The sequence below is a fragment of the Lepus europaeus genome, chromosome 18 (assembly GCF_033115175.1).
Source record: "Lepus europaeus isolate LE1 chromosome 18, mLepTim1.pri, whole genome shotgun sequence".
NCBI lineage: Eukaryota > Metazoa > Chordata > Mammalia > Lagomorpha > Leporidae > Lepus > Lepus europaeus.
In genome coordinates, this window is record NC_084844.1 from 70,056,401 (window position 1) to 70,073,537 (window position 17,137).

General features: G+C 52.9%; 1 protein-coding gene across 1 annotated transcript; it reads left to right on the forward strand.

Moving 5' to 3' along the window:
- The first annotated feature begins 303 nt into the window (after window positions 1–303).
- Window positions 304–5,217, forward strand: LOC133746977 (basic proline-rich protein-like). Its single transcript, XM_062175156.1, has 5 exons — window positions 304–547; window positions 2,104–2,636; window positions 2,840–3,175; window positions 3,697–4,048; window positions 4,337–5,217. Exons 1-5 carry the CDS (start codon window positions 304–306, stop codon window positions 5,215–5,217), a joined length of 2,346 nt encoding a protein of 781 aa, XP_062031140.1.
- The last annotated feature ends 11,920 nt before the right edge of the window (window positions 5,218–17,137 follow it).

Sequence of the window (17,137 nt, forward strand, 5' to 3'; positions counted from 1 at the left end):
CCTCCCCAGAGCCCCGCGCTCCCCCCCTCAGAGTCCACAACCTCCCCCAGGACCCCACGGGCCCCTCACCAGAGACCCCCCAACCCCTCCTGAGAATGCCCCTGGCCTGCTCCCCAGAGCCCCGCGGGCCCTCCCCACAGCCCCGCAGCCCCTCACCAAAGCGCCCCTCCCCAGAGCCCCCCACCCAAGCCCAGCGCACACTTCCCCTCTCCCCAGTGCCTGCAGCACCAGCCCAGAGCCCCGCGGCCCCACCTTGGAGCCCCGCGACCCCCCCCCCGAGCCCACAACCTCCTCCAGAGCCCCATGAGCCCCTCTACAGTAACCCCCAACCGCTCCCCAGAGAGCCCCTGGCCCCCTTCCCAGAGCCCTGCGGCCCCTCCCCAGAGCCCAGGACAATCTCCATCCCTCCCCAGACCAGAGCCCTCGCTGCTACTCCCCAACGCCCACGGGCCCCTCCCCAGAGCCCCGCGGCCCCCTCCCCAGAGCGCCCTTGACCACTCCCTAGAGCCCCATGTCCCCTCCACGGAGCGCCCCCGCTCCCTCCCCAGTGCCCCCTGACACTCCACAGAGCCCCCACGGCCCCTCTCCAGAGCCCTGTGGCCCCCTCCCCAGAGCACCTTGCCCCCACTTCAGAGCCCCAAGCCCCACCTCACAGCCCTGCTGCCCCTCCCCAGAGCCCTGAGGCCCCTCCCCAGTGCCCCCCAGCTCCTTTCCACAGCCCCCTCGCCCCACGCCAGCGCGCTCATCCCCTTCCCCAGCGCCCCTGCCCCTTCCCAGAGCCCGGGGCACTCTACTCAGATCCCCTGGCCCCCTCCCAGAGCCCCGCGGCCCCCTCCCCAGAGCCCCCCTCCCTTTCCCAGAGCCCCGCGATCCCTCCCCAGAGCCCTATGGTCCCTCCCCAGAGGCCCGCGGCCTCCTCCCCAGAGCCCCGCAGCCCTCTCCCCAGCGCCCCGCGGCCCCTCCCCAGAGCCCTGTGCCCCCCAGATTCCACAATCTCCCCCAGAGCCACGTGGGCCCCTCCACAGAGACCCCACAACCCCTCCACAGAGCGCCCCTGTCCCCTTCCACAGAGCCCCGGCCAATCCCCATAGCCCACATCCTTCCCCAGAGCCCCGGCTCCTTCCCAGTGCCCTTTGCCCCCTCCCCATAGCCCGCGGCCCCCTGCCCAGAGCACCCATGACCACTCCCCAGAGCCCCTTGGCCCCTCCACAGAGCGCCCCTGCTCCCTCCCCAGTGCCCCTGGCCCCTCCCCAGAGCCCCGCCCCCCCAGTCCACAACCTACCCCATAGCCCTGTGGGCCCCACCTCAGAGATCCACAACCCCTCCCCAAAGACCCCAGCCACTCCCCAGTGCCAGCTGCACCTCCCCAGGGCATAGAGATCCTGCCTCAGAGTCCCCCGCCCCACCCCAGCGTCTGCGGCCCCCTCCCCAGAGCCCCACAACCCCCTTCCCAGAACCCGCGGCCCCATACCCAGTGCCCCAGTCCCCTGCCCAGAGCCCCTGCCCCTCTCCAGAGCCTCTGGCCCCCTCCCCAGAGCCCGCAGCCCCCTCCCCAGAGCCCCCATCCCTCCCCAGAGCCCTGTGGTCCCTCCCCAGAGGCCCGCGGTCCCTCCCCAGAGCCCAGCAGGACCCCTCCTCAGAGACCCCCATCTCCTCCCCATAGCCCCCCTCCCCACCCCAGAGCCCCACAACCCCCTCCCATCCCCCAGTGCACCCGTCCCTTCCCAGAGCCCACGGCCCCCTCCCCATAGCCCCTGCCCCCCTTCTCCGTGCCCCTGGCCTCCTCCCCAGAGCCCACAGTCCCACCTCAGAGCCCCCCGCCCCTCCCCAGAGGCCCGTGGCCCCCTCCCCAGTGCCCCCTACCCCTCCCCAGAACACCGCGGCCCGCTCCTCCGAGCCCCCAGTGCGCCCCAGTGCCTGCGGCCCCCTCCCCAGAGCCCGCGGCCCCCTCCTCAGAGCCCCCCGCCCCTCCCCAGAGCCCCGCAACCCCTCCCCAGAGCCCCGCGCCCCCTCCGCAGCACCTCGCGCCCCCTCCCCAGAGCCCCGCGGCCTCCTCCCCAGAGCCCCCCGCCCCTCCCCAGAGCCCCGCGGCCTCCTCCCCAGAGCCCCGCGGCCCCCTTCCCGGAGAACCCAGCCCCTCCTCTGAGCCCTGTGGCCCCCTCAACCGAGCCCTCGCCCCTCCCCAGCACCCAAGGCCCCCTCCTCAGTGCCCCACGCACCCTCTCCAGATCCCGTGGCCCCTCGCAGAGCACTGGCCACTCCCCAGTGCCCCCATCCCTCCCCAGAGCCCTAGCACCTCCCAGCGCCCAAGGCCCCCTCCCCACAGCCCTGAGGCCCCCTCCCCAGAGTGCCCCGACCACTCCCTAGAGCCCCATGGCCCCTCCACAAACCTCCCCTGCTCCCTCCCCAGTTTCCCGCCCACTCCCCAGAGTCCCCCGCCCCTCCCCAGAGCCCTGCAACCCAGTCCTCTGACCACCCCTGCCACTCACCAGCACTGGGGCCCATTCCCCAGAGACCGCGGCCCCCTCCTCAGAGCCCCCGCCCATCCCCAGAGCCCCGCAACCCTTCTTCAGAGCCCCATGCCCTCCCCAGAGCCCCGTGCCTCCCTGAGAGTCCACAACCTCCGCCAGAGCCTGGCGGGCCCCTCCCCAGAGACCCCCAACCCCTCCTGAGAATGCCCCTGGCCCGCTCCCCAGAGCCAGGCGGGCCCTCCCCACAGCCCCGCGGCCCCTCCCCAGAGCTCCCCTGGCCCCCTCCCCAGAGCCTCACAGCCCCTCCCCAGAGCCCAGGCCACTCCCCAGAGCCCCGCACTCCCTCCGGAGTCCACAACCTCCCCCAGAGCCCCGCAGGTCCCTCCCCAGAGACCCCCAACCCCTCCCCAGAGCGCCCTTGGCACCCTCCCCAGAGCGCCCTTGGCACCTTCCCCAGAGCCCCGCGGCCCCCTTCCCGAGCCTCACAACACCCTCCCCGGAGCTACCAGGCCCCCTCCCCGGAGCCCCTGGCCCCTTCCCGGAGCCTCCCCGAACCTCAACAGAGCCCCACAGCCCCCTCTTCAGAGCCCCACGCTCTACCACAGAGCCCCCGGCCCCTCCCCAGAGCCCCGCACCCTCCCAAGCTCCACGTGCACTCTCCCCAGAACCCCACGGCCCCTCACCAAAGCCCTGGCCACTCCCGAGTGATCCCATCCCTCCCCAGAGCCCCTGCTCCTCCCCAGTGCCTGAGGCTCCCTCCCCAGAGCCCTGCGGCCCCCTCCCCAAAGTGCCCCTGACCACTCCCTAGAGCCCCATGGCCCCTCCACAGAGCGCCCCCGCTCCCTCCCCAGAGCTCTGCAACCTCCTCCTCCGAGCCCCCCCGCCCCTCCGCAGCAACCAGGGCCCCCTCCCCAGAGCCCACGGCACCCTCCCCAGAGCCCCATGACCACTCCCTAGAGGCCCAAGCTCCCACCCCAGTGCCCCTCAGCTCACCCCAGAGCCCCGCACCCCTCCCAGAGCCCCGCACTCCCCCCCACCCAGAGTCCAGAAAATCCCCCAGAGCCCGATGGGCCCCTCACCAGAGACCCCCAACCCCTCCCCAGAGCGCCCCTGGCCCGCTCCCCAGAGCCATATGGCCCTCCACACAGCCCCGGCCACTCCCCAGCGCCCGCCTTCCTCCCCAGAGCCCCCGCTCCTCCACAGCACCTGCACCCCCACCCCACAGCCCCGCGACCCCACCCCAGATCCCTGTGCCCCCCCAGAGTCCACAACCTCACCCAGAGCCCCGCACACCCTCCCCAGAGCCTCACAGCCCCTCCCCAGAGCCCAGGCCACTCCCCAGAGCTCCGCAACGCCTCCCCAGAGGCCTCCGCCACTTCCCAGAACCCATAGCCCCTCCCCGGAGCCCCCCACCCCTCCCCGGAGCCCCGTGGCCCCTCTTCAGAGCCCCACGCCCCTCCCCAGAGCCCAGCGGGGCCCTCCTCAGAGACCCCCAACTCCTCCCCATAGCCCCCCTACCCTCCCCAGAGCACCACAACCCCCTCCCCAAAACCTGTGGCCCCTTCCCCAGCTCCCCGGTCCCTTCCCAGAGCTGCTGGTCCACTCCCCACAGCCCTTGGCCCCCACCCCAGAGCCCCACGGCCCCCTGTCCAGAGCCCCCCCGCCCCTCCCCAGAGCCCCGCGGCCCCCTCCCCAGTGCCCCTGGCCCTCTCCACAGCCCCCTTACCCCACGCCAGTGCCCTCAGCCCCTTCCCAGGCGCCCCTGTCCCTTCCCAGAGCCCCTCGGCCCCCTCCCCAGATCTCCCCTCCCCTCCCCTCCCCAGAGCCCCGCGACCCCTCCCCAGAGCCCTGTGGTCCCTCCCCAGAGGCCCGCGGACCCCTCCCCAGAAGCCCGCGGCCCCCTCCCCAGAGCCCCGCGGCCGCTCCCCAGTGCCCCATGCCCCTCCCCAGAGCCCCACAACCCCTCCCCAGAACCTGCGGCCCCTTCCGCAGCGCCCCCATCCCGTCCCAAAGCCCGCAGCCCACTCCCCAGAGCCCAGCGCCCCCCCAGATTTCACAACCTCCCCCAGAGCCCTGGGGGCCCCTACCCAGAGACCCCATAACCCCTCCGCAGAGCGCCCCTGTCCCCCTCCACAGAGCCCTGCGACCCCTCCTCAGAGCCCGCGGCCCCCTCCTCAGAGCCCCCTGTCCCACCCCAGAATACCTGGCCCCACTTCAGAGACCCATGCCCCTCCCCAGAGCCCCACAACCCCCTCCCCAGAGCCCCGCGGACACTTCCCACAGCCCCGCCCCCCGCAGCACCCCTGACCACTCCCCAGGGCCCTTGGCCCCTCCACAGAGCACCCCCGCTCCCTCCCCAATACCCCCAAACACTCCACAGAACCCCCACCGCCCCTCTCCAGAGTCCTGTGGCCCCCTCCCCAGAGCCCCAAGCTCCTCCCCAGAACCCTGCGGCCCCCTCCCCGGAGCCCCTTGGCCCCTCCACAGGGCCCACAGCAACCTCCCCAGGGCCCACGGCCCCACCTCAGAGCCCCCCGCCAATCCCGAGACCCCTATGGTCCCTCCCCTGAGCCCCTGGCCCCTTCCCGGAGCCACCCCGCACCCCCCCAGAGCCCACGGCCCCCTCCCCGAGCCCCGCGGCCCCATCCCCAGAGCTCCGAGCCCCCCACCCGGAGCCCATGGTGCCTCTCCGGAGCACCCCCGCCCCTCCCCAGCGCCCACGGCCCCCTCCCCAGAGCGCCCCTGACCACTCCCTAGAGCCCCATGGACCCTCCACAGAGCGCCCCCGCTCCCTCCCCAGTGCCCCTGGCCATGCTCCAGAGCCCCACGCCCTTCCCCAGAGCCCTGAAACCCCCTCCTTCGAGCCCACAGCCCTTCCCCAGCGACCAGGGCACCGTCCCGAGAGACCGCGGACCCCTCCTCAGAGCCCCACTCCACAACCCAGAGCCCCGCGACCCCTCCGCAGATCCCTGCGCCCCCCCCCCAGAGTCCACAACCTCCCCCAGAGCCCCACGGGCCCCTCACCAGAGACCCCCAACCCCTCCCCAGAACGCCCCTGGCCCGCTCCCCAGAGCCCCGTGGGCCCTCCCCACAGCCCTGAAGCCCCTCCCCAGAGCCTCACAGCCCCTCCCCAGAGCCCAGGCCACTCTCCAGCGCCCAAAGATGACTCAGCAGAGCCCCCGCCCCTCCCTAGAGCCCAGGGCTCCTCCCTGGAGCCCCCAACCCCTCTCTGGAGCCCCGCGGCCCCTCTTCAAGCCCCATGCCCCTCCCTAGAGCCCCACAACCCCCTCCCCAGAAACCACGGCCCCATACACAGTGTTCCAGTCCCCTGCCCAGAGCCCCCGCCTCTCTCCAGAGCCCCTGGCCCCCTACCAGAGCCCCCGGCCCCCTCCCGAGAGCCCCCCATCCCTCCCCAGAACCCTGTGGCCCCTCCCCAGAGGCCTGCAGGCCCCTCCCCAGAGCCCCGCGGCCCCCTCCCTAGAGCCCCCCGCCCCCCCCCAGAGTCCACAACCTCCCACAGAGCTCAGCGGACCCCTCCCTAGAGACCCCCAACCCCTCCCCAGAGCACCCCTGGCTTGCTCCCCAGATTCCAAGGCCCCTCCCCAGAGCCCGGGCCACTCCCCAGCGCCCCTGTTCCTCCCCAGAGCCCTGCTCCTCCCCAGATCCCCGTGGCCCCTTCCCCAGAGCTCCCCTGACCACTCGCCAGAGCCCCATGGCCCCTCCACAGAGCGCCCCCGCTCCCTCCCCAGTGTCCCAGGACACTCCACAGAGGCCCCACCGCCCCTCCCCAGAGTCCCTGTCCCCTCTTCAGAGCCCCCCCGCCCCTCCCCAGAGCCCCGCGGGCCCCTCCTCAGAGACCCCCAACCCCCTCCCCAGAGCCCCCGTCCCTCCCCACCGCCTGTGGCCCCCTCCTCCGAGCCCTGCGCCTCGCCCGAGCGGGGACCCCCTGATCCCCGAGGCCCGCGGGGGAGGCCCGGGCCGGGCACGGCCGCCCTGACCCCGACCCGCTGCCCCGCGCAGCTGCGTTGTCAGCAGCCTGGAGTCCTGGTTCAGAGGACTACGGAATCCTGTACCTGAACGGCACAGGATGCTGGCCTCGGGGCTCAGGACGCGCTACCAGGTGACAGACAGGAGGTGAGGGCGCGGGCGCGGGCGTGGGTGCGGGCGCGGGCGCGGGCAAGGACACGCGGTGCTCCGCGCTCGGTCCGCAGTCCCCTCAGCTGCCCTTGGCTTGTGGACGCGGCCCCGGCGCCGCCCCTGCCGCGCTAAAATGTTTCTGGCCACTGCCTGCCACATCTGCTTTCTGTTCATCTCTGCCTCCTCAGTGTCTAGCAGGTGCAGACATGGGAGCTGGAAAACCTTCCAGGTCTGTTCTCTCCTGAGTTTTTTTGTTTGGCTGTCAGTTGTTAGCATGGAGACTTGGTCACCAGCAATTCCCTTTTATGAAAATGTTAGCGTGTAACTAAATGGTTTATTCATTTTAGGATTTTCTGTCAGTTTTATAATTTTTTTTAAGAACGAATGATCTGTTTAATCATGGGGAACTATTGTTTCATAACTAAACTTTGAAATATATATTTTGAGAACTTATATTTATACTTAATATATATTATATTGGCATTGATTAGCATATTAAGTTTCTTTAGTAAAAGTATTTTTATTCTACCCAATCTGATTTCTGTTCATCTCTGCCTCCTCAATTTCTATAAATGTATAAATTTATATATATATAACTTATATATAAATGTATAATTGTATAAATTTTTATAAATGTATAAATTTTTAAGAAAAAACCTGTGTTCTATTTCATTTATTCTTCTTAGTAATTACATTGATAGTATTACACTATTATTATGCAAATTAGGAGTGCTGTTGGTTTATATTGTGGCTTCAAGATGAGTATTTTTCCTAAAAGAAGTACAGAAGATAATTTAGGGAAGGGGCAAGGGGACATTTTATTGTTGGCTAATAGACTGCAGAGAACTGTTACACAGCTGTTTAACTGAAACGTTGCTTTGCAATCTCCATTATTTTACTGTGTTTTTAAAATTTTTTCCAGGAGATTCTAATAAAAGTGGAAGAAGAACCAAGTTCTGCTTTGGACTCTGAAGAGACTTTTAATTCTTGTAGGTAGGTAGTAAATACAGAGATATATAATATTACAGGATAATGTATAAGATCCAATATCTTAGAGGAGTCTAATCTTAGAATAGCAAGGGATTAGGACTTGTGCTTTTAAAATGTGATAATATTTAAATATTACTGTGATATGTTATTGTCTGTAGAAATAATGAGTATCAGAAAATGTAATAACCCAAATTCTTGTAAATGAGCTTACATCAGATATCTGTTGTTCTCCTTTCCTACAGTACACTAATTAGAACAAATGTATATGTAGTGTTAACCTTTATTATAATTTGTTTTTTGTTTTTCCCATATATATTTTACAGTAGTAAAGACTTCTTTCAGAGTACCTAAGAAAGGTTAAAATGCAAATGTGATTGAATTAAGAACTGTTTGTTAATGCCCTTTTAGGGCTCTTCAGCCAATAGGAAGGTTACAGCTCAAACAGGAAAGGATTCAGTTGGCAGGCCAACACTGCTGCTAAATGGTTTTATAGTATTTAAAGTGTGAAATTAATATTTTTCTACCCTGTAGGCAGTAGCTCTTATAATGTAGTAACTTAATTGTGAATTTGGCACTTGGGTTAAAGTAGAATTCATAGAAGCACAGTGCTGGTGCATATTTTCTTATTAATATTAATAGACAAAACCTAGAAAAATGTAGCAGTGTCACATTAAAATAACCACAGAATTATTAGTAAAATTTGCTTCAGAAGATGAAAATTATTTTTCTGTTGCCATTATAGCTCTTTTAAACTAACTAGTAACTGTTATTCGAAAAAACATAAATTTTCCAATGTTCAGAAGTCCTTTTGTGTAACAACTCTTTATTTAAACTGCCTCAGAAGTCCTAACCTTTCCTCATAATCAGACAGCTCAGGCCTTAAGCCTACCACTGACATACTAGAGCTTATGTTTAGGGTAATGAGTTAGTTTCTCATCTGTAAAAAGGGCATTATATTGTCTCATCTGCTTCCTTCCCACAACTTTTAAATACTGGGGTAAAACATGTAAAACAAAGCCTCTTGAAAATCTAAATGCAGAGCATGTTCCGCGGCTCGCTAGTCTAATCCTTTGCCTGTGGCGCTGGCACCCTGGGTTCTAGTCCCTGCTGGGGTGCCGATTCTGTCCTGGTTGCTCCTGTTCCAGTCCAGCTCTGCTGTGGCCCAGGAAGGCAGTGGAGGATGGCCCAAGTGCTTGGGCCCTGCACCCACATGGGAGACCAGGAGGGGGCACCTGGCTCCTGGCTTTGGATGGGCACAGAGCGCTGGCCTTAGCGGCCATTTGGGGGGTGAACCAATGGAAGGAAGACCTTTTTTTCTGTCTCTCTCTCTCACTGTCTAACTCTGCCTGTCAAAAAAAAAAAAAAGTGATATCTGGAACTATAACAAATAAATTATGGAACTTAAATCTATGAAAACTAACTACAGCTTCATATGTCTATTACTTACAGATTTATTTTTATGGCCTATGAGGTTTTACAATGATTTGTATTTCTTAGTGGTTTTCTTCATTGATTCAGATAGGTAGAAACCAAATGGATTTAACTCTTGAGACACTTGTAGGGGGTTATATGATGCCTGAATGGTTTTAGGCCACATCTTGCTTTGGAAGTGTTGATTTAAATTTAAGTATTTGGCTTCCAACTAATTTGCAGTGATGTGTTATGAGAATGTATTATTAGTTTTATGCAATACATCTTACAGGTTTTATAGACCAATGTTACATGTTTTTTTGTCAAATTACATGTGAGAGAACACTGCCAGATGTGAAGGAGGAGAGAGAGTGTCCTGTGTGTGCTGCAGTGGATGTTTAACTTAGGGAATGGAGCACACATGGCCACATGGCGGAAGGACTATGGTTTCTCCATCCTCCCTTCCTCTTCCCAAGGGCAACTGACCTTCTCCTTGCAAAAAGAGGCAAGCCCTTGCTAGCACAGATGACTACAGACTATTACATTAATCTGTCTAGCTGCAGGACCAGCTGCTTGCATGTTTTTAATTATCTTATTAGATGGTATAACAGTGACCTATGAAATAAACTGAAGGTGAACATATTTAACTTTCCTTTTACTACCCTATGTTTCCAAAAATCTTTTTGATTAGATTATAACTTTCTACAAAAGTTCCTAGAAAGTCTGTTTGGTTTTTGATTCATGTGATGCTTTTTTAAGGTTTTTAAAGTATAATGTCATACTGCACAGTATAGAAAATAATTTAATTTTTGTCTCCTTTATGGATAGCTTTTAGTCTGTTTATATAGTCAAAAAGCCATAGTAAACTTACCTTATTAGGCAATTAAGTTAGATGGAACTCAGACCAATTATTTGGCATTCTCTGAGAAACTCAAAATACTCCTTTATCTTGGCATTGCAGAAATGGCATAGTATAGAATGCAAATTATTGTATCTTGCTCTAAAATAAATTTTAAATTATATTTAACTCTTCTCTAGGTTCTTATATATGGTAGTTGATCACCAAGTTTACTCTATTTTTTAATTTAATTTAACTTGGTATCATTGATGAGTATATTTTCCCAAGCTGTGCTGTAGGAAAAAATGTATTATCCTCTGATTTTTGACAAAGGGATAATTTTGATGTAATAATCTTTAAATGTGATGTTGACTTTAAGAGACACACAAAATAATAAAAACTAATGATATTCAATTATAAGTCTTAGCCAATGTTCTATTATAATAATTTAGCTAGGGACCTTGATGCTGAATCTAAGAAAATAAAAAAGTTCCTGAATGCAAGAAAATCACAAAATACTTCTCTGTGTCTTTAGATAATAAATCCTACAACTGATATAGTAGGCTGACTGGAGACTTAATTCTTAAGACATGATATTTGTGAGTCTTGTTTTTTTTTTTTTAAGAATGTATTCATACTTTCTGAAAGGTATTTTACTCTGAAGAAATACTAATTTCATATTTCAAAAGAACCTTAATTGAAGAATAAAAGGAATGTTTCTACATATGTATTTATATATATAATATATATTTTATTTTTTTTAAATTTGAATATGGTTTTACTGAACTGTATGTCATTTCAAAGCAAAAGTAGTTTATGATGTCAATTCTAGCATATAATACATTTAAGTCATTACATGAATTTAACTTTTTATTTATGTAGTTCACTGTAGTGCTGTGACAACAAAATGACATCTGTGTACCAGAGCATACATACATACATCAACAGTAAGATGTAACCTTCCATTATACCACTGCCAGAATATTTAGCTTTTAGTAGGAGACATAAGCATGTAAGATGGCCACACCAAATAATATATATATAATATATATTTTCTAAGGAAAGACAGTAAAAGGCACTTGGCTTCAAATAGTGGCGGTCTAATTTCTTATATTGAAGAGAGCTTCCAAAGTCACTTCCCTTTCTCAATATGTTCTATTCTCCATATCACATAGTCAGAGACTACCTTGGTAAAATATCTTTTTATTATTATTCTATTAAAATATTTTTATTAGCATGCAATACTTTTATGGTACAGTATTTCAGTACATATACAAAGCATACATCAATCAAACCAGGAAAATAAGCTTTTCTATGTCCTTAGCTTATCTTTGTTCTGGTAGCTACTAGTTGCTCTCTCTCGGTTCTTTGTGCAGTATATAATACATTATTGTGAGCTGCAGTGGAACAGGAGCACTGTGCTGTGAACACTGGAACCAGTGCCTTCTGTCTGTGTTTGGTGCCTTCCATTCTCCTTCCATTCTCTCTTGCCACACCCTTCCCAACCTCATGTCCCTGATGGCTAGTGATATTGAACATTTCTTCATGCTTTTGTTTTCTTTTTGTGTTTCTTCTCCGGAGAAATATTTATTCAGATATTTTGCCTGTTTGGTGACTGGATTTGGGTTTTTGTGGTGTTTGGGGTTCTGTATATGTTCTGAGTCATAGTCCTTTGTTAGATGCACAGCTTGTAACTGTTTTCTGTCAGCTGTGATTTGTTCCTTTTGCTGTACAGAAGCTTCTTAGTTTGGGATGATCACATTTGTATGTTTCTCCTTTCCTCTCTGCTCTTAGGGGTCTTTTTCAAAAAATTTAATGTTTGCCAGTGTTTTTCCTCAGTGGTTTCATAATTTCAGGTCTTATATTTATGTCTCTTTTCCATTATGAGTTGATTTTAGATTACGGTGAAAGGCATGGGAAATTTTGGATTCTGGGTATGGATTTTCTATTTTAAAGTTTTATTTATTTTTACTTGAAATACAGAGTTATAGAGAGGCAAAGGGAGAGAGAGGTCTTTCATCTGCTGGTTCACTCCCCAGATGGCCACAATGGCCAGAGCTGCACCGATCAAAAACCAGGAGCCAGGAGCTTCCAGGTCTCCCACATGGGTGTAGGGGCCCAAGAACTTGGGCCATCTTCTGCTTTTCCAGGACACAGGAGAGAGCTGGATCAGAAGTGCAGCAGCCAGGACTGGAACCAGTGCCCATATGGGAAGCCAGCACTGTAGGTGGTGACTTTACCTGCTAAGCCACAGTACTGGCCCCATGGGTATGGATCTTTAGATTTAGGTTTCCCAGCACCATTTATGGAAGAGACTTCCTTTCTCTGGTATGAGTTTTGGTAGATTTATCAAAGAGAAATTGACTGTAGGTATGTAGATTAATTTTTGAGATCTCTATTCTGTTCCAATAGTCTGTATGTCTGTTTTTATGCTGATACCATACTATTTTGATTACAGTAACTCTATAATATGTCTTGAAATCTGATGTTGTGATGCCTCGAACTTTGTTGTTCAAGATATCTTTATCTATTTGGGTCCTTTTAAAGTGCTTCTATATAAATTTTAGGATTGTTTTTTCTAGTTCTGTGAATAATGTCTTTATTATTTTGGTGGTAATTACATTGAAGCTGTGAATTGCTTCAGGTAACATGGACTTCTACTAGTATTAATTTTTATAATCTGCATACAGAGAAGAACTGTATTTTCTTTTGTCTTCTTCACATTCTTTCATCAGTGCTTTGCAATTTTTATTGTAAATGTCTTTCATGTCCTTGGTTAAATTTATTCTGGGTGATGAGAGGGCAGATCTTGGCCTCACAGTTAAACTGTTAAGACTCTTGTGTCCCATTTGGAGTGCCTGGGTTCAATACCCGATTTCACTACTTACTCCAGCTTCCTGCAACTCCAGACCCTCAAAGGCAATGGTAATGACCCAAGTAATTTGCTTTCCATTTCTGGGGCCTGGGTTGAGTTCTTGGATTTTAGGCCTGACCTAACCCTTTCTGTTGTGGGCATGTAGAGATTGAACCAGCAAATGGGAGCTGCCTGTCGCTGTGTCTCTCTCAAATAAATTTTTAAAAATTAAAGCTTATTTCAAGATATTTCGTTTTTCTCTAAATATTGTGAACAGGATTGCTCTTAATTTCTTTCTTAGTGAGCTTATTATTGATGATAAAAATACTGCTGATTTTTAGGTCTCAATTTTGTTTCCTGCAGCTTTACTGAATTAATTAATCAGTTCTGATAGTCTCTTGGTGGAGTCTACATTACTCTGTATAAAGAGTTACATCATCTGCAAATAGGGATACTTGAACTTCTTCTTTTCTTTCTTTTTTTTTACAGGCAGAGTTAGACAGTGAGAGAGAGAGAGACAGAGAGAAAGGACTTCCTTCCATTGGTTCACCCCCCTCCCCAGTGGCCACCATGGCTGGTGCGCTGTGCCGATCCAAAGCCAGGAGCCAGGTGCTTCCTCCTGGTCTCCCATGCGGGTGCAGGGCCCAAGCATTCAGGCCATCCTCCACTGACTTCCTGGGCCACAGCAGAGAGCTGGACTGGAAGAGGAGCAACCAGGACAGAATCTGGTGCCCTGATGGGGTCTAGAACCGGGGGTGCCAGCACTGCAGGCGGAGGATTAGCCAAGTGAGTCGCGGCACCACTTGACTTCTTCCTTTCTTACTTATGTGTCTTTTATTTTGTTCATTGGATAATGGTACTGGCTAAAACTTTTCATACTATATTGAATATGAATGTTCCAGAGTGAACATCTTTGTCTGATTCCAGACCTTAGAGTAAATGCTGTTGTCATGTATAACTTTATTTTTTTAAACATTTTTAATAATTAATTTTTGAAAGGGTTATGGGGGGAGGGAGCGCGAGTGAGATCTATCCACTGGTTCACTCCCCAGTTGGCCTTAGGCCAGTCCAAAGCCAGGAGCTTCTTCCCAGTCTCCCACATGGAACTTGTCTTCAAAATCCAAGTGACATTTCATTGAATTTTGTATATATTTTTTGAATTTCTTTTCAGCCAGCTCCGCGGCTCTCTAGGCTGATCCTCTGCCTGCAGTGCTGGCACACCAGGTTCTAGTCCCAGTTGGGGCACTGGTTCTGTCCCAGTTGCTCCTCTTCCATTCCAGCTCTCTGCTCTGGCCTGGGAAGACAGTAGAGGATGGCCTGAGTGCTTGGGCCCTGCACCTGCATGGGAGACCAGGAGGAAGCACCTGGCTTCTGGCTTCAGATTGGCACAGCGCACCAGCCGTGGTGGCCATTGTGGGGGGTGAACCAACAGAAGGAAGACCTTTCTCTCTCTCTCTCTCTCTCTCTCTCTCTCTCTCTCTCTCTCTCTCTCTTTCTCATTGTCTAACTCTTCCTGTCCAAAAAAAAAGAAAAGAATTATTTCTTTTTATTTGTTTTGGCTCTGATCTTTTTTTTAAAGATTGGTTTATTTGAGAAGCTGGTGTTGTGGCATAGCTGGTAAAATGACTACCTGCAATGCCAGCATCCTGTATAGGCATCAGTTCAAGTTCTGGCTGCCCCACTTCCCATCTAGCTCCCTAATGCACCTGGGAGAGCATTGCAAGGAGTCCAAAGTGCTTGGACCCCAGAATCCATGTGGAAGACCCAGAAGAAGATCCTGGCTCCTGACTTCGGTCTGGCCCAACCTTAGTTCTTTATGTTCGGTTCGGGAGTGAACCAGCAGATGAAAGATATCTCTTTCTGTCTCTTCCTCCTCTGTGTCTAACTCTGCTGTTCAAATAAATGAAACTAATAAAAAACAATTAAAAAGTGATTGATTTATTTGAAAGGCAGAGTGACAGAAGGAGGGAAGGCGGGGAGGGAGAGAGAGCTTTCACTTGCTGGTTTCACAAATGGCCACAAACATCCAGGTCTGGGTCAGGCCAAAGTCAGGAGCCAAGAACTCCATCCTGGTTTTACACATGGGTGGCAGAGGCTCAAGTACTTGAGTCATCATCTGCTTCTTCCAAGGTGCGTTAGCGTGGAGCTAGATTACAAGTAGAATAACTGGGGCTAGTGCTGTAGCCTAGTAGGCTAAGCCTCTGCCTCTGGCACTGGCATCTCATATGGTTGTTGGTTTGTATCCAGGCTGCTCCTCTTCCAATCCAGCTTTCTGCTATGGCCTAAGAAAGCAGTAGAAGATGGCCTAAGTGCTTGGACCCATGTATGTGTGTGGGAGACCCAGAAGAAACTCCTGGATCCTGGCTTCAGAACAGCCTGGCACTGGCCATTGTGGCCATTTGGGAGTGTGCCAGCGAGGCTGAGCACACTTTGGTGTGGTTTGGGCTCCCACCAGCTCATCTACTTGGTGCTGTTATGCTGCCAGAAGGGGATGGGGGATTTTTGCCAGCTTTCTCTTTCCCTTTGCCAGACCTGAAGTTTTCAAATACTCACTTGTAAAGAAATAAGGATTGAAGGGTTAAAATTAGCACTCAGAATTAGTCATCTGCACATTCATATGAGCTTTCTGCTTCTAGGTTTAACCCTTTGGGGGGCAGTGCCAGTGGATGGAAGTTAAATGAACCACAGAAAGCAACTCATTGTGAAGGTCTAGTGACTTTGGATAGCCATGCACTAGGGGATGCACTCGTCAAACTTGCCTCTAGACTTTGGGGTGGGTCTTCCCCCCCAACATAATTTCTCCTTTTAACAACAGTCATCCATTTTATTGTCATTATTTGCTTAATTATTTCTGTCTCATGGGCCTATACTATTTACTTACGGGGCTCTATCCAGTGTGTCACCACTGTGTTTTCTGGCTCAAGAGATATGAGTTGTGGGGATAAATGAACTCCAGATGACTGTTCACCCTGCTGAGCTCTGCTGAGAATTGCCAGCTGGCTCTGCCCCCTGCCATAGTGTGAAGGACCCCATTGCCAGGGTTGAGCACTGGACTGGCACCTCCTGGCTCACTGACAAGTGGGAAGTAGTGCTGAGCAACAGAGGATGAATTCAGGGACGGGGCATAACACAGAGTCTTAAACTCTGGGCTTTTCACCTCCTAGCTGTGTAGCTCTGGAGAAATCACTCTGTGTGTGAGCCCTATGACAGTATAAAATGAGAGCTGGCAAATAATCATTGCCATACCTTACAAGAATAGGAAACAGTAACAGGCTTTTTTTAAAGATGTATTTGAAAGCATGACACACAGGAAGAGACAAAGAGATATAGATCTTCTTTCTGCTGGATTAATCTACAAATAGCCATGATGGTCATCACTGACCCATGCTGAAGTCAGGAGCCAGGAACTTAATCTTGGTCTCCCACATGGGTGGCAGTAGGCCAAGTCCTTGGGCCATCTTCCACTTTTCCCAGGCACATTAGCTGGGAGCTGGATCCGAAATAGGCAGCCATGACTTTAACCAGTGCTCAGATATGGACTCCATCCTTGTTGATGATGGTTTAACATGTTGCACCAAAAAAAAAAAAACCCTCACAGGTGTGTTTTGTAATTCAAAAGTAACCAAATAGGGGCTGGCACTGCGGCATAGCAGGTGAAGCCACTGCCTGCGGTGCCAGCATCCCACGTGGGCACTGGTTTGGGTCTCTGCTGCTCCACGTTTGATCCGGCTCTCTGATATGGCCTGGTAAAGCAGCAGAAGATGGCTTGAGTCCTTGGGCCCCTGCACCTCTGTGGGAGACCTGGAGGAAACTCCTGGCTACTGGCTTTGGATCAGCCCAGCTCTGTCAGTTGCGGCCATCTGGAGAGTGAACCAGAGGGTGGAAGAACATTCTCTCTCTCTCTCTCTCTCTCTCTCTCTCTCTCTCTCTCTCTGCCTCTGCCTCTCTAACTCTGCCATTCAAATAAAAAAAGAATAACCAAATAAATGTCACACATATACAGTGTATGAATGGACATGAGTACTCACAAGTAAGAGAAATGTCCAGATAAAACAATTTTAGGAGACTGAAATAGCTGATATTGGTAACATGGAGGGAACCTTCCTCTTCCATGTGGTTCTTCCTATTCTGCAAAGGGAGATGTTCTGGCTCAGAGTTATAACCCCTTGGCCCAAGGAATGATGGGCAAAGTTCAGATGAAGACAGCTTTCTGACCTAGAGATGTTTTCTTGGCTGCAAGTGTAACTGTGCTCTGTGCTGGGCCAGTATGATGAGATGAAGAGGCCATGTCAGATTTGGAAGGACTTGGAAGGGCTTGGCCTTTTGGTGAGATCTTTAGAAGTCAAAGCCGGACCAGGAGTATTGGAAAGAGGAAGCATTTGGAAAGGTTTTCCTTGTGTGGCAAACTTCATTGTGTGATCATTTAATAGTCCATCT

Excerpts from the sequence above, each read along its gene's own strand:
- LOC133746977 (XM_062175156.1), top strand. The coding sequence starts at position 304 with ATGAGCCCCTCTACAGTAACCCCCAACCGCTCCCCAGAGAGCCCCTGG. Across the intron at positions 2,637-2,839 it reads ACAACCTCCGCCAGAGCCTG|AGCCCCGCAGGTCCCTCCCC; the intron begins GCGGGCCCCTCC and ends AACCTCCCCCAG. Across the intron at positions 3,176-3,696 it reads AAAGCCCTGGCCACTCCCGA|CCCCGCGACCCCACCCCAGA; the intron begins GTGATCCCATCC and ends CCCACCCCACAG.